Consider the following 23,275-nt stretch of genomic DNA (forward strand, 5'->3'; position numbering starts at 1 on the left):
TCTACGCATGCACAGTCGATGTAAGCGGGAAATACGGATGAACAGGCGGAGTTAATCACTGCCGTAAACGAGTAGGCGTGGCGTAGACAACTATTTTTAGATGAGGATTAAATTGTGTCGGTTTTGTGCATAATACAATTGATTGATTGTATACCAGTGCACATTAAGGTCTCTTGGCCATCACGCACTGGTCTATTAAGATCAAAGTGATTTATTTGGCGAATACCCGGGCAGCCGAGGTATATTTGACCTACTTTAGCTCAAAATTAAATATTTTCCCCTAAAAGAGCACATCATGTAGTCGTAAAGACTACATAAATAAAATCTGAATTACAAACACACACACATATTACAATTTATAAGCTGCATACAGCATAGCGTTACATAGCCTATAATTCACGTCATTGTAAACTCAACAAAGAATGTGTTTGTATTAACACCGAAGAATCGAAAACGAAAATGTTTGTGTTTTTAAACGGTACAAGTTGGATTATTCGTAATATTTGCCGTGCTGCAACAAAGATTCGTGTCATTGCGGCAACCGATATTTCAGTCAAGTGATAAATATGACGCATCGTATCGTTATAATCTTATCTACACATGTGCCGGTGTCGCGTGAGAATTGCAAGACCGTGAGAAAGTAATGATTTTTAGGAAACCAACAGGTTTTGCGCATGCGCAGTACGATGTTAACATGCTCGTGAGGAATGCAAGACCGTATCCTTGTATTATATCAACGATTTTTACCCTATTTTAATGATTATTGCAAATGGCAAATGATTTAGATGCTGAAAGTCTACTAAAAAAACAAAAACAATATTGTCATGATTTTTCTCATTAGTTTTCTTATTGCGTGAACACAAAAATAATATTGTCATTGTTATAATTGCAGATTGATTCGGCCCCAAGCAATTTCGGCTATTTAGTTGGGGATATAATCTGGGTCGTTTATTATTAAAGCGTCCTTTTACTTGGTGTCCCAAGCTGTTCACATGCAGGCGTGCTGTTTATTTTGCAAATGTTCAGACAGAATTTGTTCAAAGAATGTGTCAACATTTACTACTAGGGATGCTTAAAAACATACAGTACACATATTTTGTTTAATCAATGTGAGACACACTCCCAGTATAGTCGCAGTGTACCAATGCTCCAGAGGAGCTTTGCAATAAATGGGAAAAATGAAAGCTTCAAATATTTTAGGCATAGGCAGACACATGATCATGAGAACAGTATGTTCAACGTACTGACATATGTAATCCAGTGTGGTCAGTTTCCAACAAGTGCGAGCCAGAAAACTGGGCATATTCAAAGTAAGTAGTTTCTATTTGTCAGTGAAAAAATGAAAACTAATTTATAAATGTATTTAAGAAATTTAAAACAAATTATGCTGCAGTAAAGGACTAGGTATATGAAAATCTTTCATAAAAGATAAATGTATTGCCCAATCATTCTAAAAAATTAAAACCTTATATTTTTTGTTGCAGTTGTTTTTTTGTTTTTTTAAATAAATGGTTATCCAAGGAATGATAGAAAGTATGTCAAAATTCTTCCATCAGGGATAAAACTTTCTTAATACTGATAATAATAATTATTATGATAAATGATTGTTAGTATGGTTATGATATTATGCATAAGCAATGATCTGTTAATATCAGTATATTTGACATATTAATGTTATTCTAGTGTTATATGTTAAGGAGAGTGTATCAATCTCCATGAAGAGTTGTGACTTGCTCTCACATACACCTCGGCAACGGGAACCTTGTTCAAACCGAACACACAATCATATTCAAAGCATATTTAATATGAAATAGGATAGAAAAACATTTAACAATGAAGCACCACCATCCATGATTGTAGGGAACCTTTGACCTCTTCATTTATGTCCAATCATTATCAGATCTACATGTAACAGGAAATTCCTTTCTTGAATTATTATTGTGGTAATCTCCGGCGTCTGTCAGTCCGTCCTGGCCACTATCTCCTCCTATACTATTAGCACTAGAACCTTGAAACTTACACACATGGTAGCTATGAGCTGCACTATTTGGAATTTTGATCTGACCCCTGGGTCAAAAGTTATGGGGGTTGGGGTGGGGCCGGCTCAGAGATTTGTACTCATTTATTTTAGGTAATTGTACTATAATTTCTTCATTTCTACACCGATTGTCTTCAAATTGACACTGAAACTCTAGTATGACAATACGGTCAATCTCAACTATGCAAGGCCCCATTACCAACCCTGGGGCGCCCCGCCCACAAAGGCCACGCTCACCTAAAATTGCCTTTTACTACATTTCTACACCGATTCACTTCAAATTGATACTGAGCCTCTCTTATGTCAATACAGTTTATCTCAACTATACATGGCCCCATTACCAACTCTGGGGTGCCCCGCCCACAAAGACCACGCCCACCCAAAATTGCCTTTTACTATAATTTCTTCATTTCTATACCGATGCATTTCAAATTGATACTGAACCTCTTTTTAGACAATACAGTCAACCTCAACTATGCATGACCCCATTACCAACCCTGGGCCAACCCGCCAACATAAGCCACGGCCATTCAAAATTGCTTTTTACTTTAATTTCATAATTTTTACAACGATTTACTTCAAATTGATACTGAACCTCTCTTATGACAATACGGTCAATCTCAACTATGTATGGCCCCATTTCCAACCCTGGGGCGCCCCGCCCACATAGGCCTAGCCCACCCAAAATTGATTTTTACTATAATTTCTTCATTTCTACACCGCTTCACTTCTAATTGATACTGAACTTTTCTTATGACAATACGGTCAATCTAACCTATGCATGGCCCCATAACCGACCCCGGGGCGCCCCTGGGTCAAACATGCGGCGGGGGATACGCGTCGGCCTCTGCCTGGCCGTTTCTAGTTTATTGTGTTGTACTTGTACTGAACAAGTTTGATACTAGCCAATGTATATTTTTAATCCGAATTGTTCACAGACTGATATCTTAAAACAATTTCTTTTTTCTTCTTATAAGATTCATATTATTATATTGGTGTTTTAGTATATTGATCTGTTATATTTTGGATTCAAACAAAAATGACATTTTTCAAACACAAAAACAAATTAAATGAGAACATGCCAATTAAAATGGTATCATATTTCTGGGGATATTAACAGAGGAAAACCAAACCATATACTGTACTATATTGTTAGATTTTAATACCAGTATTTTACGCATGTGTTTAGGCAAAATAATCCATAACCATTTAATTAGGATAATTTCAATAATTGAAAATACATGAACCATGCAAATTCATAAAAAGGAACTAAGCTGTAATGTGTTGGAGATTCACAGATGTGTGTTATCTGATGTTGTGTAAGATAGATCCTGTGAAAAAAATTCTTCATGGAATTTGTAAATAATACCACAGATGAAATATTGTAGTAGGTTAATAGTCTTCAACTTGCTCATTTTTCTCAGACATGCCCTTGTATTTCAAGAAAGAATACTTTTCAGGCCAGAGGAAAGAGGTTTGGGTTCAAATCCCATCAAGGGCTTCAGAGGAGATGCATTTAGGGACAAATGATTTTATTTGCTTTACTTTATCCATAAACACAACCAAAGCATCATGCTAATACATTGAAAATAATCTTTGATTATGCATAGATGAAACACATAAAACTTATGAACTGAAATCATTTTTCGTTTTTAGTCACTCCAACTATCATGCACCATTTTAACGCAAAAGAATAACATTTTTAGTGTCATTAGTCCTAATACAATACAATATAATGCAAAAGTGAGAGGACAGAATAAACTAATTATATACGGTAACAATCTCAAAATTTATAATTTTTTAAATAAATTAATAATAAGTTTAGGACATTAGCCCCTTAGGACGTTAGCCACCTAAGACATTTGCCCCTTAGGACGTTAGCCCGTACCTATTTGTAAATCCATTTGTTAAGTATTTAATTTCATCTTTGTTTTTAATTAAATGCAATTAAAGGGTAGAACATGATATAAAAATCCAGATGACATATCTTTTATAAGATTCTTAGTAACAAACAGAGCACTTAGTATATGTAAACAATCATGTTTTACTTTAAAATTGTGTTTATTTTAAGAGTGAATAAAACTTAAGAAAAAGTGATTTAAGTTTTTAACAACTGAATAAACCACAGGAGTATTGAATCTACTGTGCTATATGTTTGACTTCCACTAATTCAAGTAGTTAATTGGTATTACAGTTTACCAATTAATTAATTAATTATTGGTGTTTGTTGAAAATGATTATGAATTTAACATCATTATGCATTCACACCTTTATTAATGGCTGTATGTGTAAGCACATGTAATTACTTTAAACTTATTTAAAGAAAAGGCATCAAAGAGTTTTTTTTAGTTTTTCCGCACGAATATCTAAATGGGTTGACTGGTTACAAATTTGCTTAGATTTGCCATCCATATAAAATAGTAAAGAAATTGTAAAAAAAACACTAATATTTGCGTGTGTGGAACCAGCTATATATTGAAAAGAAAATATATAAGACTTCAACATATTAATAATTGTATGTTTTTACATATGAAATGAAAAAATGGAATAAAATACTTACTTAAAAAAGTTATGAACGTTTTCAAACCCCTGGGGGATAATGTCCTACAGTGCACTTTTTTGAAGGGGCTAATGTCCCAGATGGCTAATGTCCGTACCCCTTAATAACATATTAATAACTGGTGGCAGTCATGTACCAGTATTAAAATACATGTAATTAACAGAAACCTGACAAATGTAATACTATCACTCATACAACCATTGAACCTTTTGCATGTGTATCTGGACAAGACCTTTCCATGCGCATAAATTAGTTTTGACCCCTGTTACCTTGACCTTGAAGTTAGGGTGAGTGTTTAGATTTCGAAATCTGCGACTGTGACACAAAAAAGGTTCATAACTACTATGTCTTGAGCTTTACTTTAAATATTAAATTTTTTGATAGATTTTTAGCTCGACTTTTATATATGAAATATATATAGTGGAGCTATCCTACTCACCCCAGCGTCGGAGTTAACGTTCCCGTTCCCGTTAGCGTGCAAATGGTCAAGTTTGCGTACTACCCCAAAGATTTCCTATGTCCTTTGAGATATTGCTTTTATATTTACATACTTCTCTACAAACATATGACCCCAATCTATAAACAAGAGCAGACAACTTTATCGAGCATTTGACAGAATTATGGCCTCTTTTATACTGCACATAAAGAAGTTAAGGCAATTTAAGCAAAATGTTCAATTATCTAAGTTATGGCAATTTAAGCAAAATGTTCAATTATCTATCACATTTGATTCATACTTTGACAAAACAACACTTACCTGATGTACCACAATGCACTCCACCCAAACCATCCCCCATGCCCCACCGCAGAACCCCCCCCCCAAAAAAAAAAAAAAATTAATGTTTTTTTCCTTATTTTTGAAAGATCATCTATTAAATGACCACACACCAACATTATACCCCCCTCTCCATAATGGCTTACGTTATACTGTCAAGCACTCGAATTGTCGAGCGCGCTGTCCTCTGACATCTTTTGTTGTTAATGCCCAAGGCATAATAAAAATATAAATGCCGGTATGCTACCATCAGGCGACACATCCAACACGTGGAGTTCTCTTTTGGATGTAGCATGAGGTTGGAGATGTTTGTGGAGCATGAGAGTGGGGTATCTAAATGGAGCATAAAGGTATGTTAGCGAAGTAGGATGGTATCCCCAATAAATATATGGTTTAAGTGTTATATCTGGGTAGAGTTGTCAGTATTAATTCGTTTAAGTACTCATGATCAGCTGGTAAGTCCTGTATTGTGATCCATGTCTTGTTTATTTTTAAAATTGTCTGTTTGCAGGTACCTAGATGTTACTCCTTTTATGGACAGGAAGGTCAAGTCAAAGATTCCACTTCCTGGCCCTTGTGAAACTTGTTAAGAGGCTCTTCTTCCTGACCACTATATGGAAACTGTGTACCGGTATGTGTTAACACTTAAAGGATAGCCTCCCTGAACCCTATCACATGATGTGTTTAATATAAACAGGGACATATCAAAATAGTGGTTGATATCCAGTTTCTGTCTGCTGCACTTTATTGCAAAATGTGTTATTGCCTTACCAAAAATACTACACCTTCTTCAATTATTATTTGTTTTGTCTGTGATATCTTAGATTTTATCCAAACAATTATCTTAACTAAACCAGTATGGCTTACATTCCATATACACATCACTTTTAAGATGCATAAATAATTGTTGGTTGTATATATTGTTAAAAGTGATTTTTGAGATGAATAAAATTAAAAAAGTAATGTTTATAATAATAATGTTTATATGAGCTTCATTATGTTTAAATTAAAAACTATATACCCCCTCTTCTTGGAAGGGGGCATAATAAATACTACAGTATTATTGATTGTTAAAAAAAGACAAATGTATATGGGTATGTTGCTCTAGGTCCGTCCGTCCGTGCACAATTTTTGTCTGGGCTATTTCTCAGCAACAAATGAACGGAATTCAATGAAACTTTATGGGAAGCTTCACTACCAAAAGGAGATGTGCATATGATCAGTGGGTTCTGGTCGGATGATTTTTCACAGATTTATGGCCCTTTGACATTTTCCATTTACTGTACATATAGTGCAATTTTTGTCCGAGCTATTTCTCAACAACTAATTACCGAAATTCAATGAAACTTTATGAAACTTTATGGGAAGCTTTACTACCAAGAGGAGATGTGCATATTATCAGCGGATTATGGTCGAATGATTTTTCACAGAGTTATGGCCCTTTGAAGTTTTCCATTTACTGTACATATAGTGCAATTTTTGTCCGGGCTATTTCTCAGCAACTAATGACCGGAATTCAATGAAACTGTATGGGAACTTCACTACGAAGAGGAGATGTGCATATGATCAGTGGTATCTGGTCGGATGATTTTTCACAGAGTTATGGCCCTTTGAAATTTCCCAATAACTGTACATATTGTGCAATTCTTGTCCGAGCTACATGTATTTCTCAGCAACTAATAACCGGAATTCAATATGCTACTTGTATCGGACATCGGTCTTAATGTTTTCACGGTCAGCGGGTTTGCAATTCTCACGGGGGTAACGTGAGAAATTCAAGACTTCCAAACCATCTTAAGAAATTCACAGTCTTGCAATTCTCACGCTACACCGGCATGTGGTGTCATAGGCATACCAGTAAACGCTTTTAATAAAAAATGGGGATATCCACCTTGAAAAGAATACGTGTGCGCCTCTAGCGCATATTTGAATTCAAAATGTCTTTCTAATATTATGTATCCGTAATAAGTGAAAGCATAATGTGTTTCCTGTTTACAGTTTAATCTTAAAATTATAAATTTTATTTGGAATTTTTATTAAGACAAAGATCAGTTAAGTAATATAGAGAACATCGCCGGGACAGTTAAATATCAATTAAGCATTTTTTGTTCAACCTATAGTTTTTTGTATTAATTTCAAATTGATACTTGATTAAGAAACATACTTTCAATTTCAGCTAATGGCAAAGGTATATATGAACTGTTCAATAAAAAAGTTTACCACGGCCTGAAATTTTTCAAAGTTTATCTGAATTTAAATGAAGAATTTCAGCAGATATTCATTGAGAAACCTGTACCGGTCACTTTGTGTATAAGACTAACAAATAATGTACAACATAATTTTATCATAAATACATTGGTATCAACGAGCATTGCATAAAATTATCAAGCAGACCACATTAAATTAAAAATTGAATATTTTTAAATTAAATAAAATTTCATTTATTTTCATTTCATTTGTAATTATTTTCCATGTATTTACCGTATCGGGTTATTAATATACACCCCGCCTCCCTCTTCCCCGCCTCACCAATATTTGTTTCATACGTACTTGTCAAACAACGTAGTCAGGTACTTTTAAAATACATCTACTGCAATGCATGAGTCGTAATCTGACGCAATTTTTTCCAAAGTTTCAATCGGTCAATATTCCCATTGTTTGCATTAATTGCGTTGTAATTTTTCATTAAAACATATACTGATTTGCGCGTCTTTATTTAGATACAGCACATGATTTGGAAGTCATGATATGCTGCTTAAAGTACATATAGATGCATACCTTAATTTAGATTAATCAAAATAAAACACTCGGTATTTGCCAAGATCCATAAGAGTCAAATATATACGAGACGTAAGAGCGTAATCGTGCGCAGCGAGACTTGCTCATATAGAATTGAACCTCTTATTGCTTTCTTTCTAAAATTTTTATATGCGGATTAATGCTCCGTTTTAGATCCATAATTAATGAACGCCTCAATATTTTCAAAAATTAACACCGAATTAATGTCCACCGACATTTGCTCATACAGATTTGATATAAATATTATAGAGTCGAACAAAAAAATACATTTAGCGCTGTTTTCCCGGCACACGCGCTGGACATACACCTTTAAAAAACGCTATACCAATTCCAGTACTTGTGCACTCAATTGATTGTAAACAATGACGGTTGAAATCCATGCGTCAGAATTTTTCTGGTAACAAAGTGCGACGTCAAAGTTCATGAAGCCTTTCATTCATATATGTATATATGCGTCGGGCGAGCAGATACTGCCTTCCACGACTATAGGACGGACGCGAGCAACTGACAAACCCTTCCACTTCCGCTCAAGACAAATGCACAACAACAACATACTATTTACCATACATAGCCATCCACATTTGGCCACCACAAGACCCAGAACACATTAATGTAACATTCAACACTATGTGAAACAACTCAACGCAAATGCATTTTACGACTTACTGACGCGAACCATTTGACTGACCCTTCCACTTCGGACCAGGCACATTCACATCACCCATATACCATACACTCAACATAACCCACATCAGATCATCATCGCACGTTCAAAGGGCACATTAAAGGGGTCGTCCAACAGATTGGTCAATTGACGAAATTAAAAAGCGTTGTTTCAGCTACGCAAATTTTCGTTTTGGTTATGATATCTTTGAGGAAAAAGCAATACTGGCCATTTACCATACTCTTAAATATCCATTAAATGCATCTTTTGACGATTTAAACCTGAAAATCATAAAGCGTCGTGGGACGCGAAACGATTGAATAATTTGGAAAGTTCTGTTGTTGTAGTTATATTTTGGGAAACTACGAGAATTGCTTATATAAGTAAAACATACATCCGCTAGAAGCATGAGCATGGATGGTCGAATGGTCTAGGCGGGAGACTTTTTACTCTATGACTCGAGAGGTCAGTGGTTCGAGCCCTGTTGAGTGTTACTGTTTTTCCTTTTTGTAAATTGTATTCTTGTTTGTTTGTTTTTAGATTTAGCGCGAAAGCGCACGAGTTTTTCGTTTTGGGGTATACAGTGTCCGAAAAAGTTCTTATTTTTCAGGTAGCCCACTGGGCTACCAATACAAATATTTGGAAGCCCATAAAATTTACCTACAAAATGATAAGAGGCAAGTTTTCATCTTTAAATTATTTGATTTCTTCATTTACATATACATAATATATTATGTATATATGCATATACATATACATAATACAGCAAGTAGTCTGATGTACACAGTCAATATCATAAATTAATGTTACAGTACAGGCACCTTGTACTTAAACAAAAACGCCTGTCCGCGATGTTCACTTTTGACGATGGGTGACATTTCGCGGGGGCGGACACGCTACTGACCGCGGTGTTCAGCAAACACCCGAAAACGCCGCGATTGAACGCTATCGTCAACGGGAACACCCGTGATCACCGTGATGCTGCGCAGCCACCGTAAACACCTGTCTGCGAGAGTCATTCACCCGTTTTAAATGTAAATGTACAAAAGAAAATCATATACTACATGTAGATATTACATGTTTGTGCACATGTATGCGTACTTAAATTCGGACAGTAAGTAAAGTCGGAAACGTAAATAAAGCGTTGAGATGATCAATACTTTTGACTCTTATGGTGTTTATCAATTCAATCGCCCTTTTTAACAACAAATACCGAGTTTCAAAGAAATCAAGAGAGTATTAAATCTTGTATTTACTTGTGTCCGACTTTATAAGTACTGTCCGAATTTACGTATTGCATCCGTATGTTACGACACTTGTGTGCAGTCAGTATACAATGCAATAATTGTTTCAATAATGAAGGAACTAATACAGCGTAACGGTAACGATACAGTGTGTTTACACTATATTTTATAAGAGAAAATGTCAATGCCAAATAATTCGCGAGATACCCCGGTAATTTAGTTGAAATTCACAACGAAACTTTTAATGGAAATTAAATGATCTCAATGTTGTACTCGCTACGAATTTTGTATTTACAAATAAATACACCCACGTCAATTTTCGCGCGCTTTTTATCTGGACAAAGAAATTCATTAATTTTATGTAGAATTTGTTTCTTAAAATAGCTGTACACGACGCGTGAAAACAGTGTCAGGTGATTTACGCATTCAATACAACGGTCCTGATTGGAAGCTTATTTCATCATATCTTTAAATAGAACCATATGCCGAAATTCATTTGACACTTTCGAAAAGTTCAAACGTTTGGGTTTATGACTCTTATGGTCTACATTACCCACCTATAATTTGGTTTTTTAAATATATAAATCGGGCATATATGGGATTATCGATTAACAGTCGCACCTTTAATCCAATCATGTATTGACAATGCGAACTAATTAGCAGGTGTTAACCGCGTTCACACCGTTGTAATTAATATTCATTTTTGGTTTCGTTACCGTTTTGAAGAATCCGCTATATTGTTTTGATTTCTTTAATGTTCGGCGTCCTTGGATATTAAACGACATCAAAAACGTTGTCTCTATTTTCTCATTGTTGCGGTTAACAAAGAATTCCAAATTGCGAAATGACTTTGCATCATGTGAGCAAACTATCCAACCGGCTCTCATTATATTATTAGCAGACGACAAATGTTGATTCTGATTGGATGATTAAAATACACTGTTACTGTTTACAATCGACATCACCGCAAGTGATCGGTGACTGATTAGATAATTGAGTGCACTTTTTTATCAGATTATAAGAAGCACATAGTGTACAAACACATGGTCAGCGTGTTCATTCTACGTATGTCTTTCAATCAACCGGGCTACCGCTCTTATAGATTTATAGTAGCCCGCTGGGCGTGAGCTGGAAAATTTCAGTAGCCCGATGAAAAATTTCGGTAGCCCCCGGACTCCGGGCAATGGATTTGTCGGACACTGGGGGTATATATGATTTGCTAATCTATCGAGTCGCCATTCGAGGGTGTATTTGACAGGCATAAGTAAAGGAACAGGAAAACTAAAGGATGATAACCCCGACCGCCCGCCCGCCCTTAATGAACATATGTATGTCTAAATAATCGGTTACATTACTTTAACGTTTATAATTTTGCAATTATAAAGTCGATATTAAGTTTATTTTCAGTTCGGTTTTAAGTCCATGTGAGGTGGGATCTAAACACGATCCGATTTCTTAACTGAGAAAGTAGATGGGTGTATTTTTATTTTAGTCTGAAGCAGCCAAGTTTTCTTGATTATTTTGATTAATCTTTTACTTCATATTGTGTTTTAATGTGGATTTTTAAGTGTTTCATGTTTGCGACTCTCATTTCCTGGAGATAGTACTTCCAGCATATTTATTGAAATCTTGGTATGTTTAAATGGCAGTGTTATATTTGTTTGTTTCCTTACGTAATAAACGTTTAATTTAAACAGATATTATTTTTTTACGATTACTTATTTTTTTCGTTTTGGTGCGACTGGTAAGATGTTGACGTCGGTTAAGTATAGCTGTTAAAAGAATTTCTTCACATGCAGTTAGGGATGCGTGTCCCGCTCGCGGTTTTACCCGAATCGTTCATATCTACAGATGTATGGGGAGTGCGTGAAGTCACGTGCAGTTCTCTTGATTAGTGGTGGTGGATGAATCTTGTAGATAATAGCAGCTTCTTTAAACAAATCAATGTTTCACATTTGTAAATTTAAATTATATAAGGAACTTAACGTGATTGATGGGCGTTCGGGGCGTCCTGTGTGCACGTTTTGCATTGGCGGGGATCAGTTTATTCTAACCGTAACTCTTGATTTAGGTATATGCTTGCCGTCGAATTGTTAGGAATATATTAGTACTTTTCACATCCCACACATGTGCATGTTAATTATTCATAATGGCATGCTCTACATTATTTAAATAGTATCGTTTCAGTTCTTTCGACATTCGAACAAGGATGTTTCACCGTTTACAGTCGTCTCGAGACTCATCAACTGAGCGGTGTGATCTCCGTTGAACATGTCACACATACGGGCGTCATAATTTTATTTTGCATTTAGATATCGAAAATCCTGCCAAATACAAGCACTCACTCCTATGTTGAATTTGAGTTATTATCTGTACGATAATGATAATGATAATGATGTTGATAGGATGATGATATGGTTGATACAGATGAAGATAATTTAATAGTATTTTGAGGAAAGCGAATAATAGATTTAATTTACTCATAACTATGAGTAAATTGTTTTACGTTACAATGATTAACAGTTTGATTACACCAATTGTTTGCAGTAAAACAGTGTGATGTTGATCAAAGATTTATAAATAAACAAAGATTAGCGATATTTGGTGTACACGCCCGGCGACGAGATTTCAATCATCTTATCGTGATAATCTTATCAACATATGCGCATGCATGTGTTGTCACAGACATAAACACACTTAATCCACATTTGGGACATGGTCTCCATTGAAGAGTAGTGTATTTAAACTGTGTATTCTCTTGCTAATATTATTTTTCCGTAATAAACGAAACAAAAATCAGTGTATGTGTTTCCTGTTTTATAGTTAATTCTAATAAAGGAATATATCAGTTTAGGAAATATAGAGAACATCACCAGAACAATTTAATATAAATTAATTATTTTTATATAGGTTTTTATATTACCTCTAAATATACTTACATGAAATGTTAATTTAGAAATAAGAAAGTTTTAGGCAAAGGCGGCTATGTACTTTTCAATAAGAGTAACGTGCATCGGTAATGAATATCTCCGAGACTGTTCACGTTAAAATAAAAATAAAAACTTAGTCTTGTACATTTTGTATTACCTTTAAAATGATATGTACATCAGATGTATTTACATGCTTTTAAATAGTCAAACACGGCCGATAATCTCTCAAAGTATTGTTATTTAATACCCGCGAAAATATTAAAGTTAAAGTTATAGACTGTAGATTTTGAGTTCAATTTTAAACCTATACTGTATTCATTATTTTCCGAAAGAACTAATTAAGTAAAAGACAATTGAACGGTGCACTTGTAAAAACGCTAACTCGATCGGCCTAAAATACCCTTATTACGTTTCATTACCTAATATTGGTTCAGAGACTCATATATTTTAAAATCTATAATGTTTTATTTAAAAATCACGTTTAATTTATCAACGCTGCTATAAATATCGAAACTTTTCATTTTTAAAGTTTTTCCTTTCTATTGTGCGCAGTTCTGAAATGTTGTGTATTGAAATCAAGCGGGAAGACAGACTGCGGGAGCAAATGATAACGCCAAATAGCAGAGTGAGACTAGCGGATGCTCGATTGATTTCACGTGATATTGATTTCGTTTTCGTTGCGCGAATTCCAGATACTTTCTATTGGTCCGAATTGATGTGTCCAATTTTTGTTAATGTATAGATCGTTGCTTTAATTCATTAAGGTACTGCGCATGCGTAGGGGTTAAAAGGCGGAGTTATTATAGCGAGTTACAGCTAGCGATAATAACCCCGACCGTTTAGACCTACGCATGCGCAGTCATAGCAAAAGCTAACATTCTAAACTCCGCCTTTTAACCCGTACGCTTGCGCAGAGTGCCAGCATCCCTAATCAGCCCTAACAATCCCAAATAATCCGTTTTCAACCCAAAAAATCCCTAAAAAAACATAGAAAGAATTGTTAGAGATTAATCCCTAAAAAATATTCATCCCAAAGATGCGGAACAAAATCCCTTAACCCCACTGTATAAGATAGATCTACCATGTGTCTGTATGATTATCAAACATTTGAATCTATAAATACACAGCAAAAGTCTACATCAACTTTTTGTGGTGTGGTGTAGTTTTGTGACATGTTGAAAGCGGCTGACATTTGAAAGCTGTTCGTGTATCACTGGTGATCTGTTTATCTTGTTAGAGGTTTGTTTAGTTAACTTGTATTATTAAGCAAAGCTTAAATTCTACGTTTACTTAAGTTTTGCATTCCATTAAAATCATTGTTTATAACATTGTTCGCTTTCCGTTTTTAGCTCACCTGATTACTCAGGTGAGCTTTTGTGATCGGTCTTTGTCCGTCGTCTGTTCGTCCGTCCGTTATCCACATTTGATTTTTTTTAACACTCTCGAGGCCACATTTCTTTTCCAATCTTCATGAAACTTGGTCAGACGATTTGTCCCAATAATACCTCGATCGAGTTCGAAACTGGGTCATGCAGGGCCAAAAACTAGGTCAATATGTCAAAAAAAAACGTGTAAACACCGAAGAAGTCACATTTTATGCCCAATCTTCATGTAACTTTGTCAAAATGATTGTCTTAATGATATGTTGGTTGAGTTCAAAAGTGGTTCTGGTCCGTTGAAAAACATGGCCGCCAGTGGGCGGGGCAGTTTTTCTTATTTGGCTATAGAGAAACCTTGTAAACACTCTAGAGGCCACATTTCTTGTCCGATCTTCATGAACATGGTTAGAAGATTTCTCCCAATGATACCTCGATCGAGTTTGAAACTGGATCATGCTGTTTCAAAAACTAGGTTACTATGTAGAAAAGAAAAACCTTGTAAACACTGTAGAAGTCACATTTCATGTCCAATATTCATGAAATTTTGTCACAATGTTTGTCTTAATGATATATTGATTAATTTCAAAAGTGGTTCCGGTACGTTGAAAAACATGGCCGCCAGTGGGCGGGGCAGTTTTCCTTTTCGGGCTATAGAGAAACCTTGTAAACACTCTAGAGGCCACATTCCTTGTCCGATCATCATGAAACTTGGTCAAAACATTGGTTTTATTAATATCTCGGAGGAGTTTGAAAATTGCCAAGATTGGTGAAAACACATAGCGGGCGGGGCAGTTTTCTCTATATGTTTATAGTTAAAACATGTGAACACGCTAGAAGTCACATTTTTAGTCCAATCTTAATGGAATTTGGTCAGAACATTTGTTTCCTAGATACGTGAGTTAAGTTCGAAAATGGTTCCGGTCCGTTGAAAAAAATGGCTATCAGGGGAACGTGGCAGATTTTCTTATATTTATATAGTAAAAAAGGCTTGTGAAAGTCAAGATTTCAAATATTTTGCCCAATCATCATGGAACTTGATCAAAACATTAGATTTATTGATATCTGGGACGCGTTCGAAAATGGTCCAGATCGGTGAAAAAACATGGCCGCCTGTGGGCGGGGCAGTTTTTTCTATATGTATATAGTGAACACTATAGAAGTCACATTTTTAGCCAAATTTTCATGAAATTTGGTCAGAACCTTTGTTTCCTAGATACGAGATTTGTGTTCGAAAATGGTTCCGGTCCGTTGAAGAACATGGCTGCTAGGGGGGAAGGCGCATTTTCCTTATATTTATATAGTAAAAAAAAAGCTTGTGAACACTCCAGAAGTCACATTTTACTATAGAGAAACCCTGTGAACACTCTAGAAGTCGTAACTGCTACCTAATAGTCGTGAAACTTAATCAAAACATTGTGTTTTTTATATCACGGACAAGTTGGCTCATATTGGTGAAAAAACAACAACACTTTTCAGCTCACCTGATTGCTCAAGTGAGGTTTTAGGAGCGGTCTTTGTCCGTCGTCCGTCCGTCCACATATGGTTTGTAAACACTCTAGCATTCACATTTCTCAAGCATTCTTTATCGAAGTTGCTGAGACAATATATGGCCACAAGATCTCAGTCAAGTTTGCTAATGCTTAAAATCGCATACTAAATGCAAGAAGTATTGCCCTGAGATTGTCAAAAAAATTCATTATATTATACAAAATCCTTGTTAACACTCTAGAGGTCACAATTTTGTTATTATTTTATGAATCTTGGTCAAAATATTTACTTTTGTAAGCAAAATTTGATGTTTGATCATGAGGTGTCAAAATATAGATCACCTGGTCAAATCTTACAAAAACCTCGTAAACACTCCATAGCCAGAGTTTTGGTTCAATAATAATGAAACTTGACCAGGATGTTTGTCTGGACAATATCTAGGTCAAGTTTGACGTTTGGTAATGTGGGAACATAATCTAGGTCAAGGGGTCTAATCTTACAAAAACCTTGTCAATACACTAGAGGCTATAGTTTTGGTCCAATAATGATGATACTTGACCAGGATGATATGATATATAGGCGAAGTTTAACATTGCGTCGCACTAATTCTAAATGCACGAAAGTCCAAAAAAGTGATTTTGAGAAAATCGCTCCTAAAGTTTTGAAATAACAAACCATGTATTATAAAACAAGATACCTTTATGCAATTTTGGCAGGTGGTAGAGATGTATGCAATCTATCAATTTGAAAACTTTAAAGATAATTGCTTTTAAAATAAAAAAGTTATATTTATTAATAATTACATTCGCGACTTTTTAATATAAATTTTAAAGAAAAGTTTTGAGTTTCGTGATTATGGAAATAACATTCTTTACTTATTTATATAATCCTACACAAAGACTTTCGCGATTTCAGAATTAAAATGAATAGAAAATTGTCACGTTTCGCCAATGTTGAGGGGTCAATGGTGCCTTAGAAGAGAAAGGTACACATATGCCGTTTGTTGCATCGTGTAGCGCTCGTCAAGCCCGACAAAATGATACTAAATATGTCATTTTTGCAATTTTTGACATTCGCGACTTTAGAATAAAGGCGACGATTGGGTCATGTTGGTTAAAAATCTTGGTCACGAGGTCCAAATCTTAGAAAAACCTTGAAGACACATGTAGAATTACCCTTACTTGCAAATGTTTACAAAGCAAAAAACCCATGCAAATGGACGGTACTCAATCAGAATGAATCATATGCTCACACTTCAAACTTAAACAGAAGAGGACCAATCTAATATGCCCTAGAGTACTGAATTTTCAACTAGGCAAATAAAAATCGATTCAAGCAGGAACATCATAAATCAAGTGAAGTTTGCCCCATTATAGGTGTGATCAACCCTTAGTGATATAATCAATTATGTTTGTATCTTTGGGTATGTAATTACTACTGTTGGGAGGTGTAATAACCACTGATTGGGAGGTGTAATGACTAGGGTGTAGCGTCTGGGAGGTGTAATGACGGGAAATCTGCATTTATGTATTTATTTCGTTGTTATAGCGAAATCATATTTTTGCGCGTATGGCACTGTCAGCCTTTTAATTGACAAATCTTTAGTGTGTTTATATCATGCTTTTTATGGTAGAGGAATATTCGAGTACATTCGAGATTGAATCAATAAATTATTGCACAGAAAAATCGTAGTCGTTTATTGTTTGTTTGTTATTTTCTATTGAAGATAGTGGTCATTCTCACTGCGGAGGTACTGGTAGGGATAGATGGTAGTGTTTGCACATATCAGTCAAGTTCATATATATATATATATATATATATATATATATAGTTATTACTTATATTCATTTATTTGGTATCTATTCATCACTTAATTCTTTAACTTTGGAATGTGAAATTGAACACTATGTACTTTCTTTTCAGGCGTACAGCAACAAGCATGTGTGAATAATGAGAGCTCATCCATCACATCAGTTGAACATGAATTGGTATTATTAGAGATAATTTATCAAGTAGCCAGTATACTGTTAGCATATTAATTATTGTAGGTGTGTCAATGTCAAACAAGAGCACCACATAACGGGTGCCAACGCTCGGCTGCGGGTTCAGTTTTGAATAAATGCAAGTTTTCAGATTTTGCTTTAAAGAGGTCACAATGACCTTGACCTTTGACCTAGTGACCCCAAAATGGGTGTGGAGTGTAGAACTAATCAAGGTGCTTCTAAATTTGAAGTTTCAAAGTTGTAGGTGGAAGCACTTTGATTTTTATAGCCAATATAAAGGTTAGCACGACGCGGACGGCGGACGGCGGACGACGAGCTGGCTATGACAAGACTAAGATTTTCTCCGAAAACAGCCGAGCTTAAAACACATTAACCAATGTATATCCTAATCACAAATTAATTATGTGACATAAAGTTCGATATTTTAAAAGTTACTTGGTGACAGGTACATTTCACATTGTTAATAAATACATTCTATCAAAATGTTTTGTAATTGAATAAACATGTTTGCATGTTCGACAGCTCATAAAGATCGATTGTCCATATTTAGTAATGCATATTAATCGTTTGATACAAGTTACTTCACAATTTACCAAAAATAAAAAAATGAGAAAACTTACATACATAAAGTTATTATGGTGATTTATCAAGTAATGTATGTTATTTAAATAAGAATTATCAAATTTCACAGTGACAATTGTAAAACTCAACTTAATATTCTTGTGTTTTTTTCAGAAAAGCCGGTGAAGACAACAAAAGATGTAAGTTCCATAACAATTATAGATTAACTAATTAAGTTTTTTGTTCATGAATTTGTAATTCTGTATAAAAAATGTATGCATATATTTTAACATACATTTTACAACATATTAGAAATAATGACATCATAATACATGTTACTGACCAAGGGCTCGTAGTATAATGTTATTTTTCCTTTCTATATTTACCCAAATGTATTATAAACATGGTAAAAACAATTAATAAATGTGTGTATATAATTCTCTTATTGTTAGAATTGTTACTATTATTTAGCTGCACTTTGCATAACAAACATTTTTAAACATAAAATGTATTTTATTTTCAGATAGTGTTCCACTTCATAGGTCGTTCACTGAAGAAATGTTTGACAAATAATGTATTGTTATGTTACAAAAATAAAAATAAAATTTATTTTCTATTTGTTACAATATAAAGGAAACATGTAATCATCATAAGCATGGCATAACTGAATGTAAAAATTGTGTTGTTAATGAAAAAAATCAACAAAAAAAGAATGACATAGAACTTAATAGAACTCGATATTAACACTCTTACAAAGATTGTGACCACACTTGACGATAGCCTAGATAGAAACATTATGACCAACTTTCATCAACGTAGAGTCAAATGTGGATAATGCATGAAGCCGGTCATAGATAAACCACAATGGCTAACCTATAGCACTTTATGCACAAGTGAGCATGCCACAACACCTACATAAATAAGTTAATGATGTCTATAAGTGCTGCATTTTGATCCTCTTGTGGCGCACCGTGCACAACGTAATCCACTTCCTGTGCCTAAATAAGTTGTTCAGGCAGTGGTACATGCTGATCTATGCATACGTTGTGCTGGCGCATTCATGCATCCACTCATTGACAGCACTCATCGAGTCTTATTAACAAACATCCTACAGTTTTATAAAGACACCTGTCGATAGAGAATAGCACACAATATTACCTAGAGACTTAATTATTTGTTAAAAAACGACTGTCTGTGTTTGAATCAACGGTCAATACAGTACAGTTACCTGGAAGTCGTAATTAAGAGATAATTAGTCATAATTATTACGAGAACAAAGTCGTTATTACGAGAAACTAAGGCGTAATTTTGTGATGCTAAGTCCTGGTGACGAGATACTATGTAATATTTATGAGATAAAATGTCGTAATCTTTTTAGATATTACATGTTGTAATTTACACCTAGCCCATAACGCGTCCGTATATATTCGGGTTCGTATGTACAGTTTAGAATTTTACTATCTGGAGCTCGGTGCATGTCATGCATCTGTAATTTTAAAATCTTGCCAGAGATTGCGTAGGTGAAGTCATTCATGTTGCTACAGACTGGTTTTTTATGTATATTACCTTGGTTAAACTGCCTTGATATTTAGTTAGATAGGGGGATAAGTCTGGCGAGATAACAGACTCGTTTTCTCTAAGAATTTATGAATGATGCCTTTGTATTCGGCAGGTTTTGATGATGCTTTCTGGAATTGCATCCTTCCACAATCGGACATTAATGATTTATCTGAATAATGACGCCAACGACACTACAATGCAATTGATGTTAATAGTGATCATTATATTGATATTGATGATGATTATAATTATGATGTTGTTGTTGATAATGATGCTGATGGTTGTTGATTATGCTACTGCTAATAATACTGCTCTTGCTGTTGATGTTGATGTAGATGTTGTTGTTGATGATAATGATGATTATGATGATGCTGCTGCTGCTGATGATGATTATGATGATGATAATGCTGCTGTTGCTGATGCTGATGATAATGATGATGATGACGATGATGAAATTGTGTTGTTGGATGGTGCAGCATATGAATAATACGCTACATGATTGTTTGTTTCTTTGTATTTTTCAGTAAGCCTGTCTGTTTGCAATAAGCCAATGATTCTCGGACTATTTGACACAGCAGGACAGGTAAACAATCTATAAGGAATCTTTACATTCTAGAAATAATTACAGACTGTGTGTCTGCCTTTTATATTGTTTCCAAAGCACGTTCATTACAACATAATGTCTTGCAATTCGTACGCCTCATTTAGATAATCAAACTAAAAATACTTAAACTACATGCACTGTGTGTTCCTTGTGCGCAAATATGCAGCAACAGCATGCCGGTGCACAAATGCCGGATTTGCACCGTGGAGGCCAATAGACAGTGACACTTTGGGGACCCATGCCACCGGCCCCTACGCCCCCGGCCCCAACGCGACCTAATGCCTACAAGAACGCCAGTGCCCAGTCGATTTAGTCGTTTAAAGTAGCTTACCAGTGCCAAGGCTGGCAAGACATAATATGCCATTTCATAGGCAACTGTCATTATAATACCGTAATGCCAATACGATTTGATAATTCTTAGATTAATATTTTTAGAAAACTAGTCATAAAAAAATGCAAAGTAAGTAAGCAAAAAAATCTTTCATCACGGTCTCATGGAATCCCGACAAGACGCAGGGCCCATAGGCAGTTGTCTTCTCTGCCTAATGGATAATCCGGAACTTCCGGAGCGAATGTGTGTTATACATGTACACATACAGTTTGTAATAACAAAATGTTTTACTTTTTTTAAGAACGAACGATGATGGGCAAAAATTAATAGAGACTGAGATGAGTTGTTCATTGGCTTTTAAGTTTCAACTACGGAACGAATGGCGTGAACTCCATTAACATGAAATTTACGAAATAATATTTGCATCATTTTACGCATGGATTGTTAACTATATTTTCATTCATTTTTTTTTTTAATTTCGTTTTGCAATTGAACAAAGAGAACACTTAGTTAGGTTCGCTTCAATTGATAGATATATTCATCCGTTAAGATCGTTGTCAGGGGACTATTGGCGAGATATACATACCCAGCCCACTGTACATCGATTTAATGTCTTCAATACAAATAATGATTTAAACAACAATTACTTATATACTATATTATAACACGATGTATAGATTGTATTGATATGTCACTGTTACGAGTATATAGTTTTTCTATTTATTTGCAAAAACTATACTGATATTGTTGTTGCCTAAATATTTGACAATAATTGCTGCGTAAAGAATTATAATCATAAACATTTTAATACAAAACAGCCCTTGAATGTATGCATTACTGGACTTTTTGGCACTTAATTCAAAATCAAAACTCAACTCAATTTTGATTATGATGCGATTTTTATTGAAGCTGGGTAAACGAAATTCATATAGGTGTATTCATGCGGCTTTTAATTTATAATAGTCTAAAACTTTCGTGTTATCTATTTTGGCTCTCAGGAGGACTACGATCGTCTGCGCGTGCTGGCCTACCCGGATACAGACGTGTTTGTCGTCTGCTTCTCCGTCATGAGTCCCGCGTCTTTCGAAAACGTGGAGAAGAAATGGAGGCCGGAAGTTCACCACTACGGCGAGCAGACGCCGTTCATCCTCGTGGGTACGCAGGTGGATCTCAGAGACAATTACTTTGAGCTACAACGTCTGCAAAAGAACCGACAGAAACCGGTCAGTTACGAGATGGGGCTGCGTCTGGCGAACCGCGTGGGAGCGAACTGTTACGTAGAGTGCTCCGCGCTCACTCAGAAAGGGCTTAAGGCCGTGTTCGATAATGCAATTCTAGCTGTGATAAATCCGCAACCCGGGTCGCGAAGGACGCGGAAGAAAACAACGTACTTGTGCAAGATTTTATGAGGAACCACCGTATTTGTGTTAATACTAAGAGCGGTCGTTGTATTTTTGCTCACCTGAGCACGCAGTGTTTATCTTAATATCGTGTGAACGTATTTTCCCGTCGCTCGCGTGTGAGCTAACAGTTTAATTCAAACTACATTTATAACGGTTCATATGAACTTTCACATGAATGATCATTCGTTCAGTCTCTTTCAGACTTACCAAAATTGTGTCGGTTTGCTGTGTTCTGAAACAATCAGAGCTACAAACTATGTAAAAATTGAACACACTAGCTTATAAGCGCGAGCAACAGGTCCTAATATTTGACATCTGATGCCAATTTGTGGACCTCTCCTGGGTGTTCACAAATTACCGCCATTTGATTTAAGACTGGCTACGCCCAAGTAAAATATTCTTCATAAAGACTTAAATAAATAGCACAGCAACGTATAAATACGGATTTGCAAGACCAAGTTTTGAATATCCAGGTGAGCTCTATGGCCGTCGCAGGGACCATCTTGTTAATGAGTGTAATTATTTTTATTATTTATAATTTATAAGTGCAATACATATTTCGACTACAACTGATGAAATCGACGTAGCAAATGAAAATGCAGACATTCATCGCTTTTGTCGTAATATCAATTTGTTGTAGAGTTACTGTCGTCATGTTTGACAAACTATTTTTAAAAAGTCGGAAGTTACTTACCTATTATTTACAGTATTTCGCGTATTAAATGAAAATAACTTTTTATTGTTTTAAACATCTATAATTATATTAACATTTATATGCGATGTTGGTGGTGATGCACCTAAAGGGCACATTCGCTTGGTTAGTAACTGGAAAGTGGAAGATTTCATATCGAACTAACATCAGCGACAACTGTTTGCGTCTTACCGGTTTATAGTCTATTTCCAAGTCTAGTTATCTTTCTTGTATACGCAACTGTT

General features: G+C 35.2%; 1 protein-coding gene and 1 long non-coding RNA gene across 3 annotated transcripts; both read left to right on the forward strand.

The window, feature by feature from the left end:
* Positions 1-1,136: 1,136 nt before the first annotated feature.
* On the forward strand, positions 1,137-19,050 carry LOC127836227 (uncharacterized). 2 transcript variants are annotated; one of them, XR_008028671.1, is made up of 5 exons: positions 1,137-1,310; positions 5,885-6,004; positions 17,801-17,865; positions 18,616-18,641; positions 18,965-19,050. It is a non-coding gene; the product is annotated as an uncharacterized LOC127836227 (long non-coding RNA). The 2 variants fall into 2 exon arrangements; XR_008028672.1 differs by lacking the exons at positions 1,137-1,310; positions 5,885-6,004 and adding an exon at positions 14,080-14,249.
* A 704-nt stretch (positions 19,051-19,754) lies between these two features.
* Positions 19,755-23,025, forward strand: LOC127835987 (cdc42 homolog). Its single transcript, XM_052362404.1, has 3 exons — positions 19,755-19,782; positions 20,526-20,584; positions 21,935-23,025. Exons 1-3 carry the CDS (start codon positions 19,755-19,757, stop codon positions 22,343-22,345), a joined length of 498 nt encoding a protein of 165 aa, XP_052218364.1. The 3' UTR covers positions 22,346-23,025.
* The last annotated feature ends 250 nt before the right edge of the window (positions 23,026-23,275 follow it).

This window comes from Dreissena polymorpha, chromosome 6, assembly GCF_020536995.1.
Source record: "Dreissena polymorpha isolate Duluth1 chromosome 6, UMN_Dpol_1.0, whole genome shotgun sequence".
NCBI classification, from domain to species: domain Eukaryota; kingdom Metazoa; phylum Mollusca; class Bivalvia; order Myida; family Dreissenidae; genus Dreissena; species Dreissena polymorpha.

Excerpts from the sequence above, each read along its gene's own strand:
- LOC127835987 (XM_052362404.1), top strand. The coding sequence starts at position 19,755 with ATGCTAAGTCCTGGTGACGAGATACTAT. Across the intron at positions 19,783-20,525 it reads TCCTGGTGACGAGATACTAT|TAAGCCTGTCTGTTTGCAAT; the intron begins GTAATATTTATG and ends TGTATTTTTCAG. Across the intron at positions 20,585-21,934 it reads TATTTGACACAGCAGGACAG|GAGGACTACGATCGTCTGCG; the intron begins GTAAACAATCTA and ends TTTGGCTCTCAG.